This window comes from Misgurnus anguillicaudatus, chromosome 21, assembly GCF_027580225.2.
Source record: "Misgurnus anguillicaudatus chromosome 21, ASM2758022v2, whole genome shotgun sequence".
NCBI lineage: Eukaryota > Metazoa > Chordata > Actinopteri > Cypriniformes > Cobitidae > Misgurnus > Misgurnus anguillicaudatus.
In genome coordinates this window covers 38,734,830-38,758,836 of record NC_073357.2, presented here as the reverse complement: position 1 = coordinate 38,758,836, position 24,007 = coordinate 38,734,830, and the positions used below count along the sequence as shown (strand labels likewise).

General features: G+C 38.2%; 3 protein-coding genes across 4 annotated transcripts in view; 2 read left to right on the top strand and 1 right to left on the bottom strand.

Moving 5' to 3' along the window:
* Nucleotides 1-214: 214 nt before the first annotated feature.
* snx1b (sorting nexin 1b) lies at nucleotides 215-8,693 on the top strand. The gene is made up of 15 exons (XM_055206728.2): nucleotides 215-543; nucleotides 707-836; nucleotides 963-1,105; nucleotides 1,201-1,267; nucleotides 1,355-1,398; nucleotides 1,493-1,634; nucleotides 2,444-2,522; nucleotides 2,633-2,708; nucleotides 2,794-2,907; nucleotides 2,997-3,090; nucleotides 4,438-4,643; nucleotides 4,960-5,103; nucleotides 6,860-6,940; nucleotides 7,210-7,281; nucleotides 7,360-8,693. Exons 1-15 carry the CDS (start codon nucleotides 415-417, stop codon nucleotides 7,408-7,410), a joined length of 1,572 nt encoding a protein of 523 aa, XP_055062703.1. The 5' UTR covers nucleotides 215-414; the 3' UTR covers nucleotides 7,411-8,693.
* Nucleotides 8,694-8,989: 296 nt separating this feature from the next.
* Nucleotides 8,990-17,329, bottom strand: acp2 (acid phosphatase 2, lysosomal). Its single transcript, XM_073859094.1, has 11 exons — nucleotides 17,135-17,329; nucleotides 16,195-16,290; nucleotides 14,581-14,667; nucleotides 14,296-14,448; nucleotides 14,039-14,135; nucleotides 13,786-13,877; nucleotides 12,891-13,023; nucleotides 11,751-11,839; nucleotides 11,511-11,617; nucleotides 11,234-11,412; nucleotides 8,990-10,032 (listed from the first exon to the last, which is right to left on the bottom strand). Exons 1-11 carry the CDS (start codon nucleotides 17,216-17,218, stop codon nucleotides 9,902-9,904), a joined length of 1,248 nt encoding a protein of 415 aa, XP_073715195.1. The 5' UTR covers nucleotides 17,219-17,329; the 3' UTR covers nucleotides 8,990-9,901.
* An 814-nt stretch (nucleotides 17,330-18,143) lies between these two features.
* The window catches only part of ambra1a (autophagy/beclin-1 regulator 1a), a 90,711-nt gene continuing 84,847 nt past the window's right edge, over nucleotides 18,144-24,007 (top strand). For both annotated transcript variants that reach the window (XM_055206726.2, XM_055206727.2), the window contains exons 1-3: nucleotides 18,144-18,341; nucleotides 19,087-19,310; nucleotides 19,891-19,949. In XM_055206726.2, the coding sequence (XP_055062701.2) occupies nucleotides 19,179-19,310; nucleotides 19,891-19,949 (191 nt within the window). In that variant the 5' untranslated portion in view covers nucleotides 18,144-18,341; nucleotides 19,087-19,178. The remainder of the gene's footprint in view (nucleotides 18,342-19,086; nucleotides 19,311-19,890; nucleotides 19,950-24,007) is intronic.

Sequence of the window (24,007 nt, the reverse complement as noted above, 5' to 3'; positions counted from 1 at the left end):
ACACACCCAAAACACCACATTTTTGCTCACACCTATAAAGTATCAATTTTAACATAATATATAATAAATTATCTATATGGTATTTTGAGCCAAAACTTCACATGTGTACTCTAAGGAAAACCAAAGATTTATTTTACATCTTAAAAAAGTCTTGTGACATGGCCCCTTTAAAATATGCTTGTAGTTAAAGTACATGCAGTATCTCCTCCAGGCCACCAGGTGTCTCTCCGGCGCCATTTCTGAACCCGAGAGCGAAGAGTGATCCGCGGATGTTTTTAAGTCGTTTGAGGTTACCTAGCAGTGAAATTTCATCCCTGATTACCTGTGACATACGGCCAGGTTGAAATTACTGCAAATTCAATACTTGATCAGTTGGATTGACTTGTAGATTGTCTTCAAAACGGTCGCAAAACGATGTCGGCCAGCTGTGGACGGAATCCTCCTCCTTTTCCCGACAACGAAGACCAGGAGGCTGAATTAGACCCTCGAGTCCCGGACAGCGACGAGGATGATGAAGGGGAGGACATATTTATCGGGGCGAGAGTGAGACACTTGTTTTGGAATAAATGTTTATCATAATTTAACCAAGTCGTATAAGCGTGAATATTAAGGCGTCGTTACACAAAAGATAGCGGATCGCTTAGCGAAATTTAGCAACTAATATAGACAGTCAGCCATTAATGGCTTAATTTTAATCTTTTTGCAGAGTATACCGATCACACCCACATCCGGTCCTGATGAGGGTCCTGAGGGTGATATTTTCAGTGAGGAGGGGTCTTACATCAGGACCACCACTAATGGTCTTCACTCTGACGAAGAACTGGATCTGTTTACTGGTATTTTTTTCTTCATTTTTCATGAGCAATCCATGCATAAAGACACTTGATTTAAATAATAAATTCCTCCTTTGTCTGTAAAACAGTGAGACATCCACTGATCATGTAAAGATGTCTTGTCTGCAGAAGCCACTGTAGAACTGACCCTTACCAACACCACTAGTCAAGGCAGAAGAGAGATTATTGGCCCGACTGCATCGGCATGCAACACCATACATGTGCCTAACTCCATTCACAAACCCAGTATTGTGAACAAGACCATGGAGGAGGTACTGAAACAAGAGCCGTCATGTGCCTTCAGTTGCATTAATGAATTATTTATAAAGAATCTTAATTCTAACTTCATGCTGGTACATTTTAACAGCTTGAAGAGGAAGAAAGCCAAGATCAGTTTGAGCTGAACGTTGCAGTCACCAACCCAGAAAAAATTGGTATGTGTGCATAATAAAGCCGGTCTGTATTGACCATTTTTCACTTGTTTTGTGTAGTGACTGTTTTTTTTTTTTGCTGTGTTGCAGGAGATGGCATGAATGCCTATATGTCTTACAAAGTGTCAACTCAGGTTTATCAAAAATCTCTCTTTAATCATTATTTAGGTTGTTTGATTTTTTTTAATCAACATTATGTGCTCTCTCTGTGCTTCTCTCTCTTTTCAGACTACATTGCCCATGTTTCGTAATAAGATGTTTTCTGTGCGCCGGCGTTTCAGCGATTTTCTGGGACTTTACGAGAAGCTTTCGGCAAAACACTCCTTGCTAGGCTGTGTCATCCCACCGCCACCTCAGAAGAGCGTAGTGGGTAAATGGTCTTGCTTACAAGATTTATTTTACATCTTAAAAAAGTATTGTGCCATGGCCCCTTTAAAGGAACACTCCACTTTTTTAAAAATATGCTCATTTTTCCAGCTCCCCTAGAGTTAAGCATTTGATTTTTACTGTTTTGGAATCCATTCAGCTGATCTCCAAGTCTGGCGGTACCACATAGCTTAGCATAATCCATTGAATCTGATTAGACCATTAGCATTGCACAAAAAACCCCCAAAGAGTTTTGATATTTTTCCTATTTAAAACCGACGGAAAATTAAAAGTTGTGATTTTCTAGGCAGATATGGCTACACTCTCATTCTGGCGTAATAATCAGCGACTTTGCTGATGTAACATGGCTGCAGCAGGCGTAGTGATATTTTGCAGCGCCTGAAAATAACTCCCTGCTATTGAAAGTGGGGACTATTTTTGGGCAGTGCGTAATATCATTGCACCTCCTGCAGCCATGATACGGCAGCAAAGTCCTTGATTATTACGCCAGAATGAGAGTATAGTTCCTACCCATATCTGCCTTGAAAATCACAACTTTTAATTTTCTGTCGGTTTTAAATAGGAAAAATATCGAAACTCTTTGGGGTTTTTTTTTTGCGCAATGCTAATGGTCTAATCAGATTCAATGGATTGTGCTAAGCTATGCTAAAAGTGGTACTGCCAGACCCGGAGATCAGCTGAATGGATTCCAAAACGGTAAGAATCAAATGTTTAACTCTAGGGGAGCTGGAAATGAGCTTTTTTTTTAAAGTGAAGTGTCCCTATAATCATTCTTATGGTTTGTTGTCACAGGAATGACTAAAGTGAAGGTGGGGAAGGAGGATTCCTCCTCAGCAGAGTTTGTGGAGAAGAGACGAGCAGCGCTGGAGAGGTGAACTCGTGCATTATTACAAATACACCCAGAACACTTTCACTAACACACACATGCAATTCGTTTCTCTCTGTTGATATTTACAAACTGGCTGTTTGTATTTTTTTCAGGTATCTGCAGAGGGTAGTAGTCCATCCATCTCTGCTACAAGACCCAGATGTTCGAGAGTTTTTAGAAAGAGATGAGGTGATTAAATCCATCACCTTAGACATATCAGTTTAGGAGAGATGTTCAATATTGTATTGTGTAATTGTGTGTGCGTGTGTTTTAGTTGCCCAGAGCGGTGAATACTCAGACTTTGAGTGGATCTGGCCTGTTAAAGATGATAAACAGAGCATCAGATGCAGTGAATAAGATGACTGTTAAAATTAATGAATCAGATAATGTAAGAGGATCTCAGTTCCTGCATACTCGCACTATTAGCTGGTCTGTTGCATTTTGCAGAAGTTTGACACCTGTGTGTGTGTGTGACAGTGGTTTGAGAGTAAGCTTCAGGAGGTGGAGAATGAAGAGCAGCTGTTGAGGAGGCTTCACACTGCTGTTGACTCATTAGTAAACCACAGGAAAGGTGAGAGTAAAAAGTACACTGTTTCATGCTACACTGTTTAACAAAATACTTTTTAATGACTATGCATGTTCCCTGGAATTTAACCCCTATGACCTATACGTTGCTAGTGCATTTATTATAATTTGAAAACCCCGCCCACCCATTCTGTTTTTTGTTATAAGCCAGAAATGACAAGGAGGCAGCCTCACGCAATACAAAGTCAATGGAGACGGATGGATTGTTTTCCTCCCGGTGGGCGTGGTTTAAGATTATGATGCGTTGCGCTCTATCTCTATTGACCTATTGCTAAGCCCTGCCCTCGAATGCAGATTTAATCTTACCCTGCAGTACATGTTAATCCTGATCCTGTCATCTGCGATCGTGATGACCGTAACATTAGCGTAAGTTTCTCCCGCTTGCATTGTGATCTGTAAATCCTCGCTTCCAAATTAATCTTGTTTCCCACCATATTTATATTCAAATCTTTTATGTATCCCTCTCTGGCATATTTAAGTCCCACTTGGTGGTCCTTCAGTGTCCAAAATATATCAAAAATATCCTGGGACAAGGTTTTCAAACTGACAGCTCCCATTGTAAAACAGCTAGCAACCGTGTGTTTGTCCCAGCTGGGAATGTAACTAAGGGGGCGGGGCTTAACTGAGCTACAGGAACACTACAGGATCACAGATTCGCATTATGGTTCATCGCGTTGCTCGCTCTAGATTACTCGCGGGATTTAACTTCGTGTCATGCAAATTTTTCGCTCGAGTTTAATATTTTCAATTTGGGCGAAGACGCGTTTGAGACGAATAGCGCGTGTTTTCATGGCAAACACGCCACCCATATTGCGTCATTCACATCGCCCCACGCTTGCATTCACTTTGTATGTAATCTACTCGCACAAATCGTTGAACTTGCATCTGGTGTAAACCCACAGTTAAAGTTAGGTTTAGAAGTTGTGGAAGAGTAAGAAAAGTCTTGAAGACTCTTGAAAAGTTCTTGAAATTACATTTTAATAATGTATTCATGTGCTCAGCATGTCAAAGAAAAGCAAGGGGTGGAAAATACTTCTAATGGGGCATACAAACCAAGCGCGAATTTAGCGATTTGCGTGGGTGGATTGCATACAAAGTCAATGCAAAGACGCGAATAGACAAAAACTTGCGCGGGGCGATGCAAATGACACAAATTGGCAGACACGATTTCTGCGAAAACATGCTATTCAAAAAAATTCAACTCAAAATTTGCATGACACAAAATGAAGTCCCGCGAGTGATCTAGAGCGAGGAACACGATGCTTTGCATTTGGTGTATATACCCCATAAGTCCATTGTTTTATGTAAACCCTGCTGTCTGTCTATCCCATAGAGTTGTGTAATAACACAGCGATGTTCAGTAAAAGTGTAGCGATGCTGGGCAGTGTGGAGGAGAACTCTGCGCTGTCTCGTGCACTGTCACAGCTGGCAGAGGTGGATGATAAGATGGAGCAGCTCCACCAGCAACAAGTCTTCAGTGATTTCTTCATCCTTGGAGAGCTCATGGCCGACTATGTCAGATTGCTAGGGGCTGTGAGGGTAGGAGAGCACAACCACTTATCCACATAATCCATCAGAATAAATAATATTAGTGCATATTTCATTTACATAACATGTAGACGCATTTGACAAATTCTTCATCTTTAAACTGTGCATTGAAGCTACACATTATATTGGTATGCTTGGGAATCGAACCCATAGTGTTACCATTGTTGTCAGAACCTGAAAATGTCTTGATGCATGAACGCCTTGAATTAACCTCCTTACGCTAACCTGAGCTCATAATAATTGGCTGAACATGTTTACAAAATAGAAGTGTTTGATATGATAACGTTGTTTACTTTGTGTCCCTCAGTGCTGTTTCGAGCAGAGGATGAAGGTGTGGCAGCGTCTGCAGGAGGCTCAGAGCACACTGCAGAAGAAACGGGAGGCAGAGGCCAAACTGCTCTGGGCAAACAAACCCGACAAACTGCAGCAGGCTAAAGATGACATAAATGAGGTTAAACGTCAACATTAAACAAATAAAGTAGAGGCAATGAATAAATGCTCAACATCGCATTTTATTACACAGCGCTCTGGAATTCTTGATTCTTATTGGCCAGTTGCAACATTCTGAGGTATGTTATTTACGGATAACAACAGCCGCATTTGTGTACAACGAGTCATCTAGACAGGTGCAGTTTAATACTTAAAAATAAATTAAATATAAATATGCAACTTATAACGTATATCAGATTACATTTACAAATTTAACCAAATTGCGTTTGATGTTTGTGTCTTGGCTTAGAGCCACTAGTATGTGACGTAAGCAGTAAATGGGTCTATATACTCTCTGCTTTGTTACAAGGTCCTGATCACTGACAAGATTTGTAATTCTGTCTGTGAAAGTAATTTTTGTAGATTTACTGTTTTCTACACAATATAATCTTGATATATTTAATATTGAGGGAGTAAGGTCATGTCAGAGATTGAAATCAATGCAAAATTAATGAGTAAAATCAAACTTTAATGCTAGTTTTTGAGACTTTAGCCTGGTTTTTAAAGATCGGGTCACATTCTGCGATAACCGGTTGGCTCTACATTATCCCTTTATAAATTAGACATAAAGCAGAGAGGCAGTCTTGCTAAATAAATTAAAAGCTCACATAACGCACCCTGTTTCTGCATTTCTGATGTTAATCTGGAGTACCTATAGAGTAGTATTACATCCTTTACATCTCCGAAGAGTCTTTAGTTTAATCAGATTTATAAAAAAAATTAGCGTTACAGACTCTTTCCGATAACGTACTAAAAAATGAAGAAGGAGGAGTTACTACCGCGGGAGGAGCGAGTACGAGTCATGCAACACTATACAACACTGTTTAACTTATGATTCACTACATGTTCATGTGTGTTTATATAATATGCACACGCTTATTTCCAACATAAGACAGAAGTCTTACTTTGCATGCAACTCATGACCCGGTTGGGAAAATCCAGTGCATCAAACACACACGCATAACTCCGCTGCTACCCCGGATAATAAACTATATCCATTGTTTTCATAAGGCTGACTTTCTTCTCCTTACATCCAAAAACACACTTCTTCTTTCATGCCATTGTTGAGTTTTGAAATTATACAAAGCTGTCGCGTGACGTGATGTTTGTAAGTTCTAGCGTCTCCCACTGATTGACGGGTGGGCGGAGTTTTCCGGAGGAAGTGCCCATATAAAGAAGTGATGCGTATAGAAACCCCTGAAATGTCAGCTGGACCTGTAATCGAAAAAAACATTCCGAAACTTGTACGAACCCTGCCGAAGTGCATTTGGCACAGAAATACTCTGTAACACGCCCAACTGGTTTTTTGACACTTCGCCTACGTTTAGCATGAGGAAACAACTTTATAACTGTGTTAATAAGTCAGAATGCATGAAATACCATTGAACCTTTAAAGAAAAAGATCATAAAAAGACACGAGAGATGTGCAACTAGCATAGATGCATTGGAAATTGGTTGCCAGGCAGTGACAGTAGTTAATTACTTAGTTATTGGTCATTACACACAATATTTGATCACTGGATGTTGCAATTTGACCAATCAGAATCAAGAAGCCATTTAATAATGTACAATGCATCATGCATGAACCTTAGGGCAACACAAAGCAAATCTTAAAATGTTCATATTAATAAATTGTTTTCTAATACTTATTATTATATTATAAAAGACTGGTAACAAATTTGCTGTTAACCGCCGACTGTCTTTGTATTTCTGCATAGTGGGAGTCGAAAGTCAGTCAGTATGAAAGAGATTTTGAAAGAGTCACCTGTACAGTGCGCAAAGAAGTGCTCAGGTTTGAGGTAAGATGTATTGTGTTATACTCTACGACACAAAATGTAAGGCACCACAAAAAAATAAAGTCAAATTCACAATGTTGCAAAAGCCTTGAGAGTCCATCCCTTTAATATTAAATATGCTGGAGGCTGTCGGATAGATGGCAGGGAGAAAATCATTTCAGAAATCGTTTTTTTGGTAACTGGGTGATGATCAGCATTCAGTGAAGTGTTAAATATACTGATCGATTCAAGTATACATGGAAGTCATCAATATTACGATGTTGTCTTTGCAGAAAGAGAAAACCAGAGATTTTAAACAGCACATAGTGAAATATATTGAGTCCCTGCTTCACACCCAGCATCGGGTAAGTGTGTGTGTGTGTGTGTGTTTTGCCCTATTACAGTACGTAGCCATTTGTTAATTGTACCTTATCTTCAACCAGCTTGTGAAATGCTGGGAGGCTTTCCTGCCTGAGGCCAAAGCAATCGCCTGATCAGATTGTTACCTCACACGCTCCCAACCTTTGACCTTGAGCAGACAATCAACATTTCTCTCTTTCTTTGCTCACTCTCTCAGATAACATGCATATATCATTACATAACAGTGAATTTTTTGTTTTATGATGGTAATTTCGTGCTGTGGCCCATGGTACCTTTGAAAGCTGAATGTTGAGTGTAAAAGTTAAAGGTCAAAGTAGCTTGAAGCAGGAACAGCGTGTGAGATACTGCAAGAATATTTTTTTTGTGTGCACGTATGTATGCGTGTGTGTTTAATGTTATCCATAAGGTTTTTAATGTTGCTTAGACTGTGTAGTGTTTTAAACTGCCTTTGAGTCTCATTACATTGTTGTAATGGATGTGCACAGGGACGAGACTGAACATTTAAAGTTTATAATCCATTTCAGATTTGCATCATTTACATTTTAGAAAAAGTACAAACACAGGAGATTTCAACAGGCTGATTTTGCAAAACAAAGTGTGGTACGATGTAGAAATTGAATCACACAATGAGAAGAGAAAAATTATATGAGGTAATGTCTTTTGAACTGAGTCTCAATATGTGTTTGTTGTTAATGTAAATTGGTGCTTTCTGACTGTTAATTTGATGTTCTCAAACATATGCACTGATCTGGACTGGTCCAGATGAAAGTTCACTTATAGGTGGACAAATATTTCTATTAAAAAACTATATGAAGAAGTACAATTACACTACAAAGAATTTAGTCCTTTGGGGAAATGTGTAAAAGAATTGTATTGTGAATGCTTTTAGCATATATAACATTGATACTCTGTTGATGCATTATATCATACTACCTGCATAAACCAGTATGGGTTGTTCCTGACTAATTCTCAATTTTGGAATATGTGGTTACCTCTATGCCAGACAATTTTTCCTCTACAATAAATGAAAAGCTCAGATGCAAAACACTTTAACTGTGTCTGACATGTTGTAAATTAGCATTTTAATCAGACACTTATTATGGATTCTGTCAACAAACCAGTATTTCTGAATGACCCGAGACCAGGATTTAGTGGATTTGAGGTGAAAGTATTTGACGTATGTATAATATGGGCCGAGCGCATTTTTGATGGAGGTTGCGTTTAGAGGCTTTTGCATCTGAGCTCCTAAAAATACTCTGTAAAGGTGCTGTTATGCATATGTATTATAAGTCTCCATTTTAACAGTATGTTTGTGATATATTAAAAGATGTGCATTTGTTTAACTATTGTTGTGTCAACCATCCTTTACATTCAATAAAAATAAGAAAGGACAAAAGTTGGTTGGTTATTAGATGCATTTTTTTGAAAAACAACATTACATGATTATACTAAATATGTCATTTTATTATAATTCTGGACAGAAATTTGAAGTCCATCTGAACAGTGGAGCTATGAACAGACATAGCAAGCAACAATCTAAAGTTTACTACAGACCCAATATAGTCTGACTACAAGTAATCCAATTCTAGCCAAAATAAACCTAAATTTGATTTAATGTCATTTTTGCCATAGTAACTTGTAATGTATGATATTGCATCATGCTTGCTGGGGAGAAAGTAAAAATGCAACTACTTAAAATGCAAACAATAACATTTATTCAAAATAACAGATACGTTTGGCCATTAAGACTGGAATGATTGTAATGAATGATGAGTGAAAATATTCCCCTCATACTACTTTATTTGCCATTTTTATCAAACAATATAATTTTTAATTAACTCTGATAATTATTATTTTATGGTGTCAATATTTTTCAAAATTGAGTTTAATTTTTTATTTAAGTCGAGTGGTCATGATGTTGAATGGAACAACATGATATCAGGAACATTCAGCAACAGTGTTACAGAATTTTAAACAGAGAAGGAAAGAAACGCTGTTATTTTCAAATTTACAAATATCAAACTATTCTGTCACTGTTTTTGTGAATTAACAAGAAATCATCTCATAAAAAGCATGAGCATAGTCCATTACATTATCACAATGCAAGGCCTTGATGTGTGTCTAGTAGTCCAACTTTGTGAAATCCCTTAAAATGATATCCATAACCTACCGCGAAAACATTTAATTGCACCATCTGAATGTACTGTACACCGCTCTTAACAACAGTAGAACTAATAAGCCACGCCCACAAAAAGGGCACGCCAATAGTCCTTGAGCTTCAGAGAGGACAGAAGTTCATCTGAGCTTTGCAGTCAAGTTGAAGCTCCTCCTTTATACTTTTGTAAACTTCTCGGCCAATAAAGAGAGGTGTTACTACCATGGACACTACTGCAACAATTGGTTCCCTTTTCTCTGTTTTGCAGTTGTAAGAATGTACTTAAAGCATTATCAATGTCTCCCTTAAAATAAATAAAGTTGGTTTGGGCTGAGGGAGTGAAGACTGTCTGCATTGGCTTTAAGTTTCTTTGATATGTTGGTGCTGTGTCCTCACAGGTCCTCTTCACTGTCCCAGAATTCTTCTTTGCGGAGGAGCCGGTATGATTGTCAGGAGTCACTTTCATTTATGACATGACTGTAGCCAGCCGTTGGCTCTTTTTGCCTGCACAGCAGTACTAACAGCAGTAAAACCAAGAGGAAGAGCAGACAGCCACATATTGCCAGTCCAATGATGACCTCTACAAACATATATGAAGGGGAACCATAAGAAAAAAGTATTTAGACCGCAATTTATTTGAATTATTATTTATAGAAATATATATACACACACACACACACACACACACACACTTGTCTGAAATGTTAACTATGATCTTTAAATAATTTAATCTGATGGTATATGGTTAAATGCTTGAAATTACTTTTGTAGACAAAAATATAACTGTGCCAAACAGATTAATTTCTGTTATTAGAAAACCAAAAAATTATTTTAAAGGGGACAGAGAATGAAAAACCATTTTTACCTTGTCTTTGTTAAATAATGTAGTCTACCCACATTCACAAACATACAAAAAGTGCTAAACATGCTAAACATCTCAGTCTCATAGAAATCCCTCTTTTAGAAATGTCAGCCAGAAAACAGCCCAATCTGAAAAACTGATGCTTATGACATCACAGGCATCTAACTGCCCCTCCACTTTAAAATAATTGGCTACATTTTTTGAGTGGCAGCAAAGTCAGCCAATTAGTAATGAGATTGCAAGTTAGGCCAGTAGGGGGATCCAAATAGGTGCAAAACCCCCACCCTAATAGAGCTATCTGAGAGAGGTTTTTAGGAAGCTTCTAAGGCATTACAGACCCAAACAAAAAAAAAATTGTCTACATGTCACATCACAGAACAAGGATAAATATCCCGTTCAATCATTCTATGTCACCTTTAAAATATTTTTGAAGGAAAAGCAGCCAATAATAGCACAGATTAAATGTGAACTTTTATATTTTTTAAGAACCATCCTACTATGATGCTTTTTGATAAAATGACACGAGTACGGTTTTGCCATTTCTAGGCAAAGGGTCACTTCAGATGATAAAAATTAACAGAGTTTTGATTAATTTTGGATGCTTTTAGTCACCAACATAATTCCCACAGTTACATTTGTGTTTCCATAGATTGGACGAGTTTATAACGTGTATTTATGTATGTGTATATGTATGATATATACTTGTCAATATTTGAAATGAATCAAAACTTTTATGAAAGTTATCTTAAAAGTTTGAACAATACACGCACTAGACTTATGACAACTTTGATGAACTCTTTAGATCCACTTCAAATGTTCACTAGGGTATATTAAATATATTTTAACATAAAAATGTACATATAAACACATAAGATGTAAGCAGTAGGGAGCATTTATTAATATAGACAAGTGAGTTTACCAGTGTCTGTAGTGTCTTTGCCTATCTGACACTCTCGATTCCAATCTTGAGGAATAACATCACGCGTGAGGTTCAAGAAGTCCTGAAGGGGGCAGCGCTGAGAACAACCCGGTAAAGACACGGCGTACGGCTCAGACACAGAGCTGTCATTGCGATAAAACATCTCTATTGAAAATGACCTATAAGAGACAAAAAGGCCACAGAATATTTGCTAACTTAAACGTATTTTACCATCTTGCAGAAATGTACTTTTAGGACGATGCAATTGATGTGTTACCCATTCTTCTCCTGGTGAAGTTCAATTATATGGCAGGAGGCATAAGGTGGCTGGAATCCACTGAAGACATCTAGAGCTTCCTGTAGGGCTACAACTGTCGAGTCATGCTGGTGAGGAAACAGATCACGTTACAGGAACCGCTTTCCCTGAGCATAACTTTACTTATTTTCTTAAGGTGTCATACTGACAGTAAAAGCTTAGGGTTTTTTTTTATGCTGACGTCTGTGTCAAATGACTTACTGCTGAGTATACTATCATCTTCACTTCCTGTTTTGAGCCGGGATCTGCTGCAGCTGAGATATTCTTAATGATCTGATCTAACAGCAGGCCTGTAAGATAAAGCGTATATAGTAATGTGTCAAGACAACACTTAAAATGTCACAGGATTAAACAATTGTTTTACAACAATCCTGTGGCAACATTTGTGTAATCCATCAGTCTTCAGCGCAGTTCACTTTTAGATTAAATTCCTCACTTCAAAAAATATGTGAACACCTCCCCGGGTGCTGCAGTGATAGCTGCCCACTGCTCCTGGTGAGTGTTTACGAATTTCAGTGTGTGTGTGTTCACTACTCACTGGGATGGGTTAAATGCCGAGGTCATGTACTTGAGAAGCATGTCACACTTTCACGTAATGTGTGATGCTTACAGATCAAATTCCTGATGTGCTCGCAAACAAACTGGGGCCGGTCTGATCATGTCAAACATGTTAAGATATTTATGATTTTAAATCAGGGTGATTCATCAATACTTACGTCAGGAAACAAAACGACTGCCTGAAGTGTAACTGTGTCTGTTTTAACTACTTTTAGGATGACTTGCAACATCATGTCCAGGGACAAGAGGTGAAAATAACCCTCGGCTTATTCTGGTGCATTTACAGAAATGTTTTATTAATGTACAATGTCCCTGATAACTAAACAAATAAAATAAAAATAAATAAATAAATAAATAAATAAATAATACACCCATGAAAATGCATCACAAACGTTCTGTCAAAAACAACTGCTGAGGAGAAATCACCTCAGTTTTAACCTGGTGAGCATAGAAAGCTACTAGCTTACAAGCTTGCAAATGTAAACGTTATAACTAATAATACATTTGTCACAATCTCTGTTTGTTTACATCCGTTTCCCTGTGAGCTTTCATGTGAAGTGCTCCCTCTGGCACATTAATCTTAATAGTATCTTTGTGTATAAAGTGGCTTTAGTGCTTAAAAGTGTCCTAATATTTTTTAGGGGCTACTGGATATTCCCAGGTGTCTATTTATTTTATGTTGCAGCCGCTCCCTCTGTTCCAACAACACTGTAGAACAAACTTATTTGCCTATGTTTGCTTAAAAGTGTAAAACTGTGTTACTATGAAAATGTTGTCCTTCACCTCCTTGAAGCCTGGATTTCTCCTTTCTTTTATGGACTCCAAACAGGATTTGAAAACCAAAGTTCTTTAACACCTCTAGTGTCGCCATCACATCTGGAGTAACCCAGGAAGGCGGTTTCATCCCATGCTTTGCCTGGTGACAGATTCACAGAAACAGAGAGAATTAAGAAAAACTATTGACCAAGTTTATTTATGAGAATTCATAAGACCTTTTTGAAATGCAGTAAATGGGTGCAATAGGCAGTTTTTTATATAGCAATACAGGGAAGAGCGGTTTTGCTGTGTAGTGTAATGCTGCGTTCACACCAGCTGCGGTAGAGGTGTCAAGCGCGAGTGATTTCAATGTTAAGTCAATGTGAAGACGCATTGACACACGTCTGGAGGTCTCATGGCGCGAAAATGAGCATTTAGCGCGGTGCGGTAGACGAGATTCCGCCTTGTTCGCACGAATTGAGTGTTGCCGCAAAATTTGAACTTGGGCGGAAAAACGCATTGCATTAACCAATCAGAAGCTTGCTCTAGTAATGTGAATGTGTGAATGTCTCCATGACTAGAATTTTTAGAATTTTATGCACGGCTTTGCGCGCGAATAAACCGAGTAAACTCAAACTGTTCATGCGGCAAACGAGATTTTGACGCCTCAAACGTGTCTTCACCCAAGTTGAAAATATTTAACTCAAGCGAAAAATTCGAATGACACAAATTAAATCCCGCGAGTAATCTAGAGCGAGTAACGCGATGCCCTGCGTTTGGTGTGTACGTAGCATAAGAGGACATACAAAGGATAAAGTATTGTGTTAAGAAACAAATGGAATGGAATATCAAAGAAAACATTAATGAATGAAAGAATATCAACATTGAAATGAAATGTCAGTAATGTGCAGAAGAAACTCACCTCACAAAACAATGTGTCATGAACACTCCAAACAGTCTCAACTGAGACTGAATTCAAACCGGTTTTATTTCTCACCATCTCTATAAAGTCCTGCATAAAACACAATGACATCACTATTTAATCCTAAATCACAAGACTGCATGGTGCACTGTGTATCAGTCTATCATTATAGCTGTGAACATATTATTTGCTGGAAAGATTATAAGCAGAGGCACAATGAGCTGCTACTACAGGAAAACTTCACAACTTCCCTTGTAGGTGTTGGTCATGTTAACAAAGCTGTCTGACTTAATAGTCTCATTCATGAGCTCTTGGTAGCGAGGACAGTTTTCTACTGGAAACGCGAGCAGCTGGAAAACAAAACACACTGTAACTATCTCAAGTGTTCATGGGAACAGTTTTTAAACATACAGAGACGCTTGATGCTGTACAAATATTAACACAGCAGGATACAAGGGCCAAAGATTGCTGCCGAAGGGTGGCAAGAAAGTGCGAAGAGAGCTCTCTTACCCTCTCTTCATCCTCTGGAACAGTGTGAATGGGTATTGGCTGCCACTTTAGATCTGGATTAAATATCTGAGAACCGTTAGGTGGGAACAGACCAGCCAGGTTTACTTCTGCACTCATTAGAGTCCGGTCAATATCTGTACTTCGTATATAGATCTACAATATAAAGCAAGCAGTGTTAATGTACAGAAAATGAAATCTAATAAAGTAAGCACAACAATACACAAGTCACAGGGTTCATCAATGTATCAGTTTAAACATGTTCCAATTAAAATTTGAGACAGTGACCTCATGTCGTTCGTAGTCTTCACTCAGGAATCCTGTGTAGCGTTTCCTTAAAAACTGTCCCAGTTCAAAGTGCTGCCTCATTCCCTCCTTGAATATCGAGGAGAATCAAAACACTCCGTTATCATCATGTCGAAAAGCAAGGGAACAATAGATATGTGGTAAAAAACTAATGCATTTTACTAGCATACAAGAAGCGCTACAGAATGCAAAGCAAGGACTCTGATCCTATGGTGTGATGTGAAATGAGGAGGAGTTCACCTAAAAAGCAACATAATCTTAAAATCCTAGACTTACACATCTTTAAAGAGATTTTTCATTTTTGGGTGAACTCTTTCCCTTAAAGAAACACGGCCACATTTTGGGGAATTTAGCTTATTCACAGTATCCCCCAGAGTAAGATAAGTCCATACATACCTTTCAGATCTCCGTGCGTGCTGTAACTCTGTCTGACACAGCCCCTGCTAGCTTAGCTTAGCACAAAGACTGGAAGTGAATGGCTACAGCTAGCTCCCAATAAGTAACAAAATAACCCGAAAATTTTCCTATTTATGTGTTGTGATTTGTATAGTCACACCGTGTACAAATAACAAAGTCATGTGAGACACAGCCATCTTTTAACAGTATACATACTGGGAACTATATTCTCAGAAGGCGCAGCACTTCTACTTGGGCGGAGTGATTTGCTCGCAGCACCCAAGAAGACCCCTCCGCCCAAGTAGCAGTGCTTCGCCTTCTGAGAATATAGTTCCCAGTATGTATACTGTTAAAAGATGGCTGTGACTCATATGACCTTGTTATTTTTACACGGTGTGACTATACAAATCACAACGTATAAATAGAAAAAAAATTGCATTGTTTTGTCACTTATTGGGAGCAGTTTGCTAGCTGGAGCCATTCACTTCCAGTCTTTGTGCTAAGCTAGTGGGGGCTGCGTCAGACAGAGTTACAGGACAAACGGAGATGAGAAAGGTTTGTATGGACTTATCTAACTCTGGGGGATACTGTGAATAAGCTAAATTCCCAAAATGTGGGCGTGTTCCAAACCTGTACAAATTTCTTTGTTTTGCTGAACTGAAAGAATGATATTTTGATGAATGTTTTAATCAAGCAGTTTTGGAGCACCACTGATTTCCACAGTAGTATGAAAATACTATGGTAGTCAATGGTGCCCCAAAACAGTTTGGTTACATTGCTCAAAATATCTTACTTTGCATCCAGCAGAACAAAAAAAATGAATACAGGTTTGTACAACTTTCGGGGAGTAAATGATGACAGAATTTTAATTTTAGGGTGAACTATCTCTTTAAGGTCCAAAAAAGATCACTATAGACATGCAAGTCTAGGATTGTAAGATTGTGTGTTGCTTCGATGGCCTCACCGCTAATGTAGAAGAGAGGGTGACAATTAGCTTGATTGCTGATGTTTTGGGTTTGGGATTCTTTAAGGGAGCGTTTGTTGCCCTCACACTAGACAACCAGTCGTGATGACTATAGTTTCAAAATAAATGGCTCAGACTATTGTTTAATTAGACACTCATCAAATAGCACTTAACCATTTAAACAAAAGGTATGTTTGTGTTTGGCAGCATAAAGCCCCTAGCTATGTGTGCGTTACCTGAGAGAGTTGTCCAAAACCCTGGGGCCAGGCGCTTTCCTGGTAGGGGTCAGTCGGATAGGCCTTGATTGGAGATCGGTCACCATGGCGATAGAGCTGACAGGAAGTGAAACATTTCATGAGTATGGGGGATTGAAGTCTGCTTTGTGGAGAATGAATTACTGAGCAATTCCAGTTAGGAAATTCATCTTGTCGTGGTCATACTGAATACCGCAAGTAGATCTATTTCCTTATCTCTGTCTTTTATAGAAATCAGCTGGTTTCGAAAGTCTATCACAATATATTTCTGACTTTCCAGTTCTGGATCTGTTCAAGGTGACTGCCTTTTTTATTTATAGAAAAGTAACTTAACAGCAAATCCATAAAATAAACACCTCCTTATCTGAACCTCTTTCCAAACAGAGTATGTTTAATACAGGTGCCTTAAACTATAGCCATGTTACAATTACTTTTAAGTTGACATAAACTTAACTTCACTTTTGTTTGCGATGAAACCAAAGCAGCAAGTCGACCTTTTGATCAGGTGAACCACAGACTGAGCAAGTTTAAATAAACAATGGTCAATGTTTAAGTCGAGAACAAGTGCCAAAACAATAAAGTTGTTAACCAGTAAAAGGTTGTTTGTGGCAGATTGTTAGCAGACATTATCATTCGCATAAAGGGTAGGAATAGATACAGTTTCGATCCAGATTGATACTGTAAATTAAACAAAACACTGCGAACAAAAGACGAACAACAATAGCTGACATGAACACACAATTCATTTTCACAACATCTCTACTAAACACACAGCGTTTACGCTTAAATAAACCAATCTGTTTTACATAATAAGTGTCTGTGTCCTTTCATAATCAGATGTTTCCGTCTAACCAGCTGCAGCCTAAATTCACATCAACACAATCTGGCAATCACAGTCTTTCATGGACAGATGCATACTCACCACAGTGACAAATCTAAGTGTGTTAGTTTCATTGGCAAGACTGAAACCAAAGAGAAACACCAGGATCAGAAAATGCAAATCCATACTTGGGAGCGAGAACTGCGAGAACTACAGTAAGCTCTATGAAGAATCGTTGCCTGCCTGGCCGACTTGGCAAACAGGGCAAACACAAGAAGAGCTGCACGGGTTTCCGGGTTCAGGAACGCTTCTATTGGTCAGTTTATTCTGCAGCTGTAAAAGCCGTAACGTGATTGGCTGCTTTAAAAGAGGATGGACTCGTTATAAAATTCTAATTAATGTAACAATATTTATTTGTTTTTAATGAGTACGTCATGTGAATGGGATTACGTTATAAGAATGATATTGGGTTAATAATATGCAAAACCTGTAACGTTAAAGGTTGAAAACAGTTGCTCTGTCAAGTTAGTTTTTTGCGTATATGCAAATAACACACACAAAAAGAAACAAACAATTTGGTATTTATGTGAATTGGATATAAACAGCGAAAAAACACAATATAATCATATTTTAAAAGAACAAAATCCTTAAGAGGCGGGTGGGCAAACAAAACCCCACAAATTCAAACCCCAAGATTATGCAAGAATGGAGAATGGACTCCCATCAGTCAGGATGTGGCACAGAAGTTGATTGACAGCATGCCAGGGCGAATTGCAGAGGTGTTGAAAAAGGTCAACACTACAATTGACTCTTTGCATAAACTTAATGTAATCGTAAATAAAAACATTTGCCACTTATGAAATGCTTGTAATTTTACTTCAGTTATACCATAACACCTGAAACACTGAAGCAGCAGACTTTGTAAAAATAAATATTAGTGACATTCTCAGAACTTTTGACCACGGCTGTACAATTGTGCTTCAAATGTGCACGCCAGTCAGCTGATGTGTTGATCGATGTTTTCGGTTATTGATTATTTCGGCTCTGCGCTCTGTTGCCTTTGCCTACACGCGTTTTGGCAGGAGGTTTTGAGCAGCGGCAGCATAGCGGCAGCAGTAGCAGCACACATCCAATATACATAACTATCAGGAATAAACAGGAGTAACGTTAATCATAACTATTTTTGTTACAAACCCGAAAATGAAATTATGACTAAAGAGGCAGGCAACGTCACTGCCCCAACGTAATTGTTTTAGTTTATATCCACGATTTCAAGTAGTGTTATCGGACTAAAATATTTCAAAAAAAGGTAAGTTAGGCCAAAGAAAAAAAACAGTGGTTGTTAAAATACATTTTTAATAGAAAACACTTAAGTTAATATAACCATGTGGTACATTGCATCATCTACTGTGGTTTAATAACTGCTAAATGTGACAGTTATCTTGATTCCCTTACTCTTGTAAGTTGTAAATAATATATTTGAGTGGCTTTACAGTTTTTTTACTGGTCATACGTTAATATAACAGGTGGCAAGTCGTGTACGCCACTTTATTCTTGGTGCTGCTTATAGTAAGTAAACCCAGTCTGAAGTCAAACGTGGTAGCCTACTGTCCTGTCAGATTGAAGTTAGCTCTGGTCAGAGTGTTACGCTTTATCCACGTCCACGTGTTTTATTTTCACCCTCATGTTTTAAATATGTATGTATGTGTATATATCCCATGCCCTGTCCATGTAATATAAACAGGATATACCATTATTTGCTGATGTGCCACTGCCACTAAGAAAATCTCTTTTGACACACGTGCTTGTACCGAGATTAGGTGTTACAGTAGTGGTGAGGTCGAATATACTGTGCTTGACATTGCAAGATTTCAGATTTGACTGAGATTGAATAAAATCATTCTTAACAAGAAAGTCTATTTTTTAATATATTTAGTATAAAGTAAAAAAATTGATTCTATGTGTAGGTTTGTGAGCCTTAAATGATTTTCACTTTATGAAGCATTTGGGTATTATTAGCTTTGTAATAAGGTAATTGCTTTTTTCTCCCCCAGAATGATGGCACAACAGTAGCAGTGGTGGTCTGGTGTGGGTGGGCCAGCGGATGCCTCTGTTTTGAGAGAGAAATAGTGAGGGGGGTGTAGAGATGAAGATGAGACAGAAGAACTCCGTGTGTATCCTGTCTAGTCGAGAGCGAGGATCACAAGGCCTTGGCTCACACAGAATCCTACTGGAATTTGTGGAAGAGAAGACACAGCATATGAAATGGCGGAGTCAGGTAACTATATAACACAAACAGCTCTGAAGCTGCATCTCAGGTGTATTGATTATTCTGAAAGCAATGTTTGTTACATTACGCCTGTTGTTTACCGTCATGCTGCTATGTTTTCATTACTCTCCTCACTTCAGTGTATCTTGAAATGTGTGGGGCTGCAACTGGAAACTGTTGGGGGCTGTTTTCATTTCAGCATCATTATCACAGTTAATAAACAAATGATCAGAGTTGATTTTTAGATAGTTCATGAGATATTTCTCTATGTGTCTGCTTTTTAAAGATTGTTAGATTAACAGAAACACTTTGAATATATGATTTTTTTGTCTCTGTGTATTATCTGGGGTTAGGAAAAACAGACAATAGCATTGTAAATAAACAGCAAGACTGTTATTACATTTACACTTATGCATTTGGAAGACCCTGGTACAGTTTTTCATCAGTATGTTTATTTTCTAGAGATCAACCAACCTACTATATACCTACTACACATTTGGTATAAATGTTGTATTGAGGCAAAATCACTGCTTTTAATTAATTCTTCTTTAGTGCCTTTTTGTAATGCTGCTTTTATTTGGTCTTTCAGAAAGTCGAGTTACCAGACAGCCCCCGCTCAACCTTTCTCCTGGCCTTCAGTCCAGATGGGTGAGAATATTGTGTACTCATCATTCATAGCCTTTAGTTCTCATTTGATTAAGAGCTAGTCTACTATTCAGGTGGTGTTTACGTTAAAGCATTTGCATTTTAAAAAGTTTTAAAAAGGCATTTTAGAGGGCATCAATGGTCCAAATCACGCTTTTACATTTCCTTTGGTATGTAAGTGTGTATTAGTACATGTTAACAACATGCAAAAGGTACATACCCCAAAGTAAACGATGACACAAGTTATCGTCTCCAACGTAAATGGGATTGGTGATGTAGGCAAAACAATATTATCATAATAGAGGGTATGCATTGACGTCACTTTTCCACGTGGCCACGCTGGAACTCGCCCCGTCGAGTGGCAAACGTTTAACAAAATGTCTGGTTTTCCAAGCATCTGTGCTTTATTAGGGTGTTTGTATTGGGAAAATGTTACTTCACTACATTCTAAAGCATAGAATCATACTGTGTATTCTTTAATATTGAATATTACAATTTATTTAATTACATTACATTAAAATTGTGTACTTTTACTTGAGTAAAAGTACATTAATGTACATAAATATTAAATGTTAAACAAAAACTTGTATTTATGAAATGTAATAGAGTAAAATTATGATGATATGCTTTGGATGTATGTTTTCCAATGAAAAACATGGATAAAATAAAAATACTTGAAAAAATACTTTTAAGTAGAAAGTCAAACCTCTGCTTGATGCAGTGTTGTCAGGTTTGCGGTTTTCCAATACAATTGGGCTATTTTGAAAATACAGTTGCGGGAAAAATTTCGGAACCGCGGGTTGCGTTTTTTTTGGGCTAGTTTTATAATGTGCCGCGGACGCGAAAATGTTCATCTGTAGACTTATAAAATGAATGTTCTTTATTTTCCTAATGTGCATTAATCCCATAAGCAATACCTGTCAACCCACGGACCACTGCAGCATCATGAAGTCAGTGGAAAAGTGAGTGGAGGGGCGCGTTTTGCTCTTAATATCACGTCAGAAACAAGAAATTACCTTACGTGAGGAAGTATGTATATACTGAGAGGATATTTACAGACCACGTGAACCCATCTTTGTATGATCTTTCCAAGTTAAATAAAAAAAATTAAATACAGAGATACTATGTAACAAGGGCAGAGTTCATATACTGTCTCAAAATAGCATGGTTGGGTACACTTAGATGTTCTTAAGATAATATTAAGAAGTACTAAAGTAGAATTTTTTTGTATATTTAGAACGGAATAGTGTGTGAATAGAGCACTTTAAGTGCATTAAGAAAATTTTAATCTGGAAAGTACATTAAAAGCAATAGTAACAGTCTATTTTACAGCCTTTTGTTGTAATCCCGCAGTTTTCAACTGTGATTGGACAAATGTAAAAATTGGGCTAGTTTTAATTTCTTTTGGTGGGTTTTAAGTTGTCATTGGGCTGGAAAAGTTTTTCTTGGACCTGGCAACCCTGGCTTGATGTGACCCTAGCAACTTGTAAACCCACCTGTGGTCAGTGGACGTTGGGATGAACGATCTATTTACTTCTCCTTTCTGTGTCTGTAAAATGATAAAAACGCACAACAGCTGTTTCCCATTTAGACGCGTTTTTCATGTGTTTCCGCTGATTTCTCACTGTACTCAAATTCTGCCGCTCAGTCTTTTGCCACTCAGTGGGTGTAACCGCAGGCACTTTCGCTGAAGGTGACGTCACATATTCCTCCCGCTTCAGCCTCAGCCTGTAAGTTAACTCCTGTAAGCATTGCATTGTGGTAAGGAGCGTCACATTTCCGGCTGATGTCAGAGGTATTCAGGCCAATCACAACATACAGATTAGCTGGCCAATCAGGGACACAGCGCTTTTCAAATCAGTGTGTTTTGTACAAAATCAGTGCGTTACAGGAAGAGAGGGAAACCTGGATCTACAAAAATGTACGGTATGCGGAAAAAATATATATCACACGAACACATTGTATTATATCTTATACACAAATTAACATTGTTTTTAAGCAATGAAATAGGTGCACTTTAAAATGAAAAAGATCTGTACTGGCATTTCAGAAACAATGTTTGTCCACACTATACATTACCATCAACACATGAAACCATGTGTTGACCATTCATGCACCCTGCGCACACTGTGCATGTACATAAAAGTGTAAAAGAACGTATTACTCTTATAATAGCTTATGTCTTGCGGATGTATGCAACAGGTGTGCAATATTAGCAAAAAATTCATATCTGGATAATACCTATGACAGTGCTTCCCAATCCTGGTCCCCGAGGCCCCCCTCCCAGAAAGTTTTAGATGTCTCCTTATTTAAAACACCTGATTTAACTTATCAGCCTCCTTCCAAAATGGTAAAAACACAAGTTTTTCTCTATGGCAACAAACCTTTTTATAACAGCAAACCTGGGTCGCTTTCGTGAAACACTTAACAATTACCCTTACCTAAGATAACTATTTAAGGGATTATACTGTATGCAACACCCTTAAATTATTCTTTTAGGTAAGGGAGATTTACCCCTTAAGTGTCATACTTAAGGGAAAAACTTAAGGTGCTTTATGCAAATAGGCCCTGGCTTCCTACTACAACATATTAAAGGTGGAGTGCATGATCTCTTAAAGCCAATGTTGATATTTGAAATCACCTTAAACAAACACGCCCCTACCCCAATAGAATCTGGGCCTTCTTTTGATAGACCCGCCCCACACATACGCAACCCAGGCAAAGATGTCGGTTAGTAGTAGTGTTTTGGTACTCGCCCCGATTCCCTTTTCCAAAGTGTTTTTCAAAAATCATGCACCCCGCATTTAATATGATTAACATTGATGTTATTAACCAAACAGGAAGGCCTTTATGATTTAAAACCGAAGTATTCAAGTGAACATAAGCTTACTTGAAGCAAAAAATAACACTGTAATACAAGTCAGCAAATTTCCATCAATGATAAATGCAAACTATAGCCTACATAATGGCATATTGCTTTAATGTAGCAAGTTCCCCTTTCACTTTTCATAGACATGAAAAAAGTTCACTATTTTGGGCAAAAGCACTGTTGCAAACTGAATAAAATTACTTTCACTTTGAAAATGATGCACTGTCACGTTAAAGCCAGCTGTTTGTTTACTTAAGACTCCGTCTACGTTCGACTACACTGCAGCTCTGTTTACACCACCAGCAACATTGTTGCTGTAAAGGTACATTCACATTATAAGTGGCTTTGTCGTTGTGTGTCACTTGACTCTTTCAAAGAGGTCTTTAGGAGGCGTTTCTAAATCTGGTTGTCATAAACAAATGAGTAACATCCACTCTAGTAACGTACGAAAGACAGATGACGTGAACTCCACTGCTTCGCTCTTATTGGTAGTTTCTTCAGAAAGTCACTCATCATTTGCATAAAGTTAAACTTTTCTTAACTTTGTCGCGCGACTGGACACGCCCCATCCGGTCGCCAACGGTCATTGTTGCTCGTGTCGCTGGATAACAACAAGATTCCATTGAAATAAATGAGATTGCATGCTACTGCTAGTTGCTGCTAGTCTGAATGCAGCTTAAAGGACAAGTTCGGTATTTTACACTTAAAGCCCTGTTTTCAGATTGTTTATGATGAAATAGAACGGTTTTCACTGAAATTTGGAAACGTGATGCTGGCCCGAGAATTTTCGTTTTTTGTTGAACTCCATTGACTTGTATTAGATGTGCTGTGAGGTACGGTATTACTCCGTGCCGGGAACATTGTTTGTATTCTTGCAATTGGCAAAGGCGGATTATCGCCACCAACTGTGCTGGAGTGTCTATTATTCAAGCTCTCAACGGAAGAATATACAGGTGTGAGGCGTTTGGAAAAATAGATCCACACGTTTACAACGAATGGTAAAACACCTGTTGGAAAGCATCTTTTGCAGCGATTTTTGTGTGAGCATATCAGTGAACACCCCTGACCACTCGGTGAGTTTCACGTCTTTGTAAACGAAAGTTTAATGCATTTTAGGAAGGATTGTTCCAGTGCACCTATACAGCCATTATGGGGGGTGGGGGGGGGGTGATACAACAGAAACCGAAAATTC

What these genes read in the sequence shown, in the direction of transcription:
- snx1b (XM_055206728.2), top strand. Translation starts at nt 415, where the DNA reads ATGTCGGCCAGCTGTGGACGGAATCCTCCTCCTTTTCCCGACAACGAA. An exon ending in ACATATTTATCGGGGCGAGA is followed by an intron (nt 544 to 706) that starts GTGAGACACTTG and finishes ATCTTTTTGCAG; the next exon opens with AGTATACCGATCACACCCAC. An exon ending in TGAACAAGACCATGGAGGAG is followed by an intron (nt 1,106 to 1,200) that starts GTACTGAAACAA and finishes ACATTTTAACAG; the next exon opens with CTTGAAGAGGAAGAAAGCCA.
- acp2 (XM_073859094.1), bottom strand. Translation starts at nt 17,218, where the DNA reads ATGGATTTGCATTTTCTGATCCTGGTGTTTCTCTTTGGTTTCAGTCTT. An exon ending in CACTTAGATTTGTCACTGTG is followed by an intron (nt 16,291 to 17,134) that starts GTGAGTATGCAT and finishes ACTTCCTGTCAG; the next exon opens with CTCTATCGCCATGGTGACCG. An exon ending in CAAAGACACTACAGACACTG is followed by an intron (nt 10,033 to 11,233) that starts GTAAACTCACTT and finishes ATATGTTTGTAG; the next exon opens with AGGTCATCATTGGACTGGCA.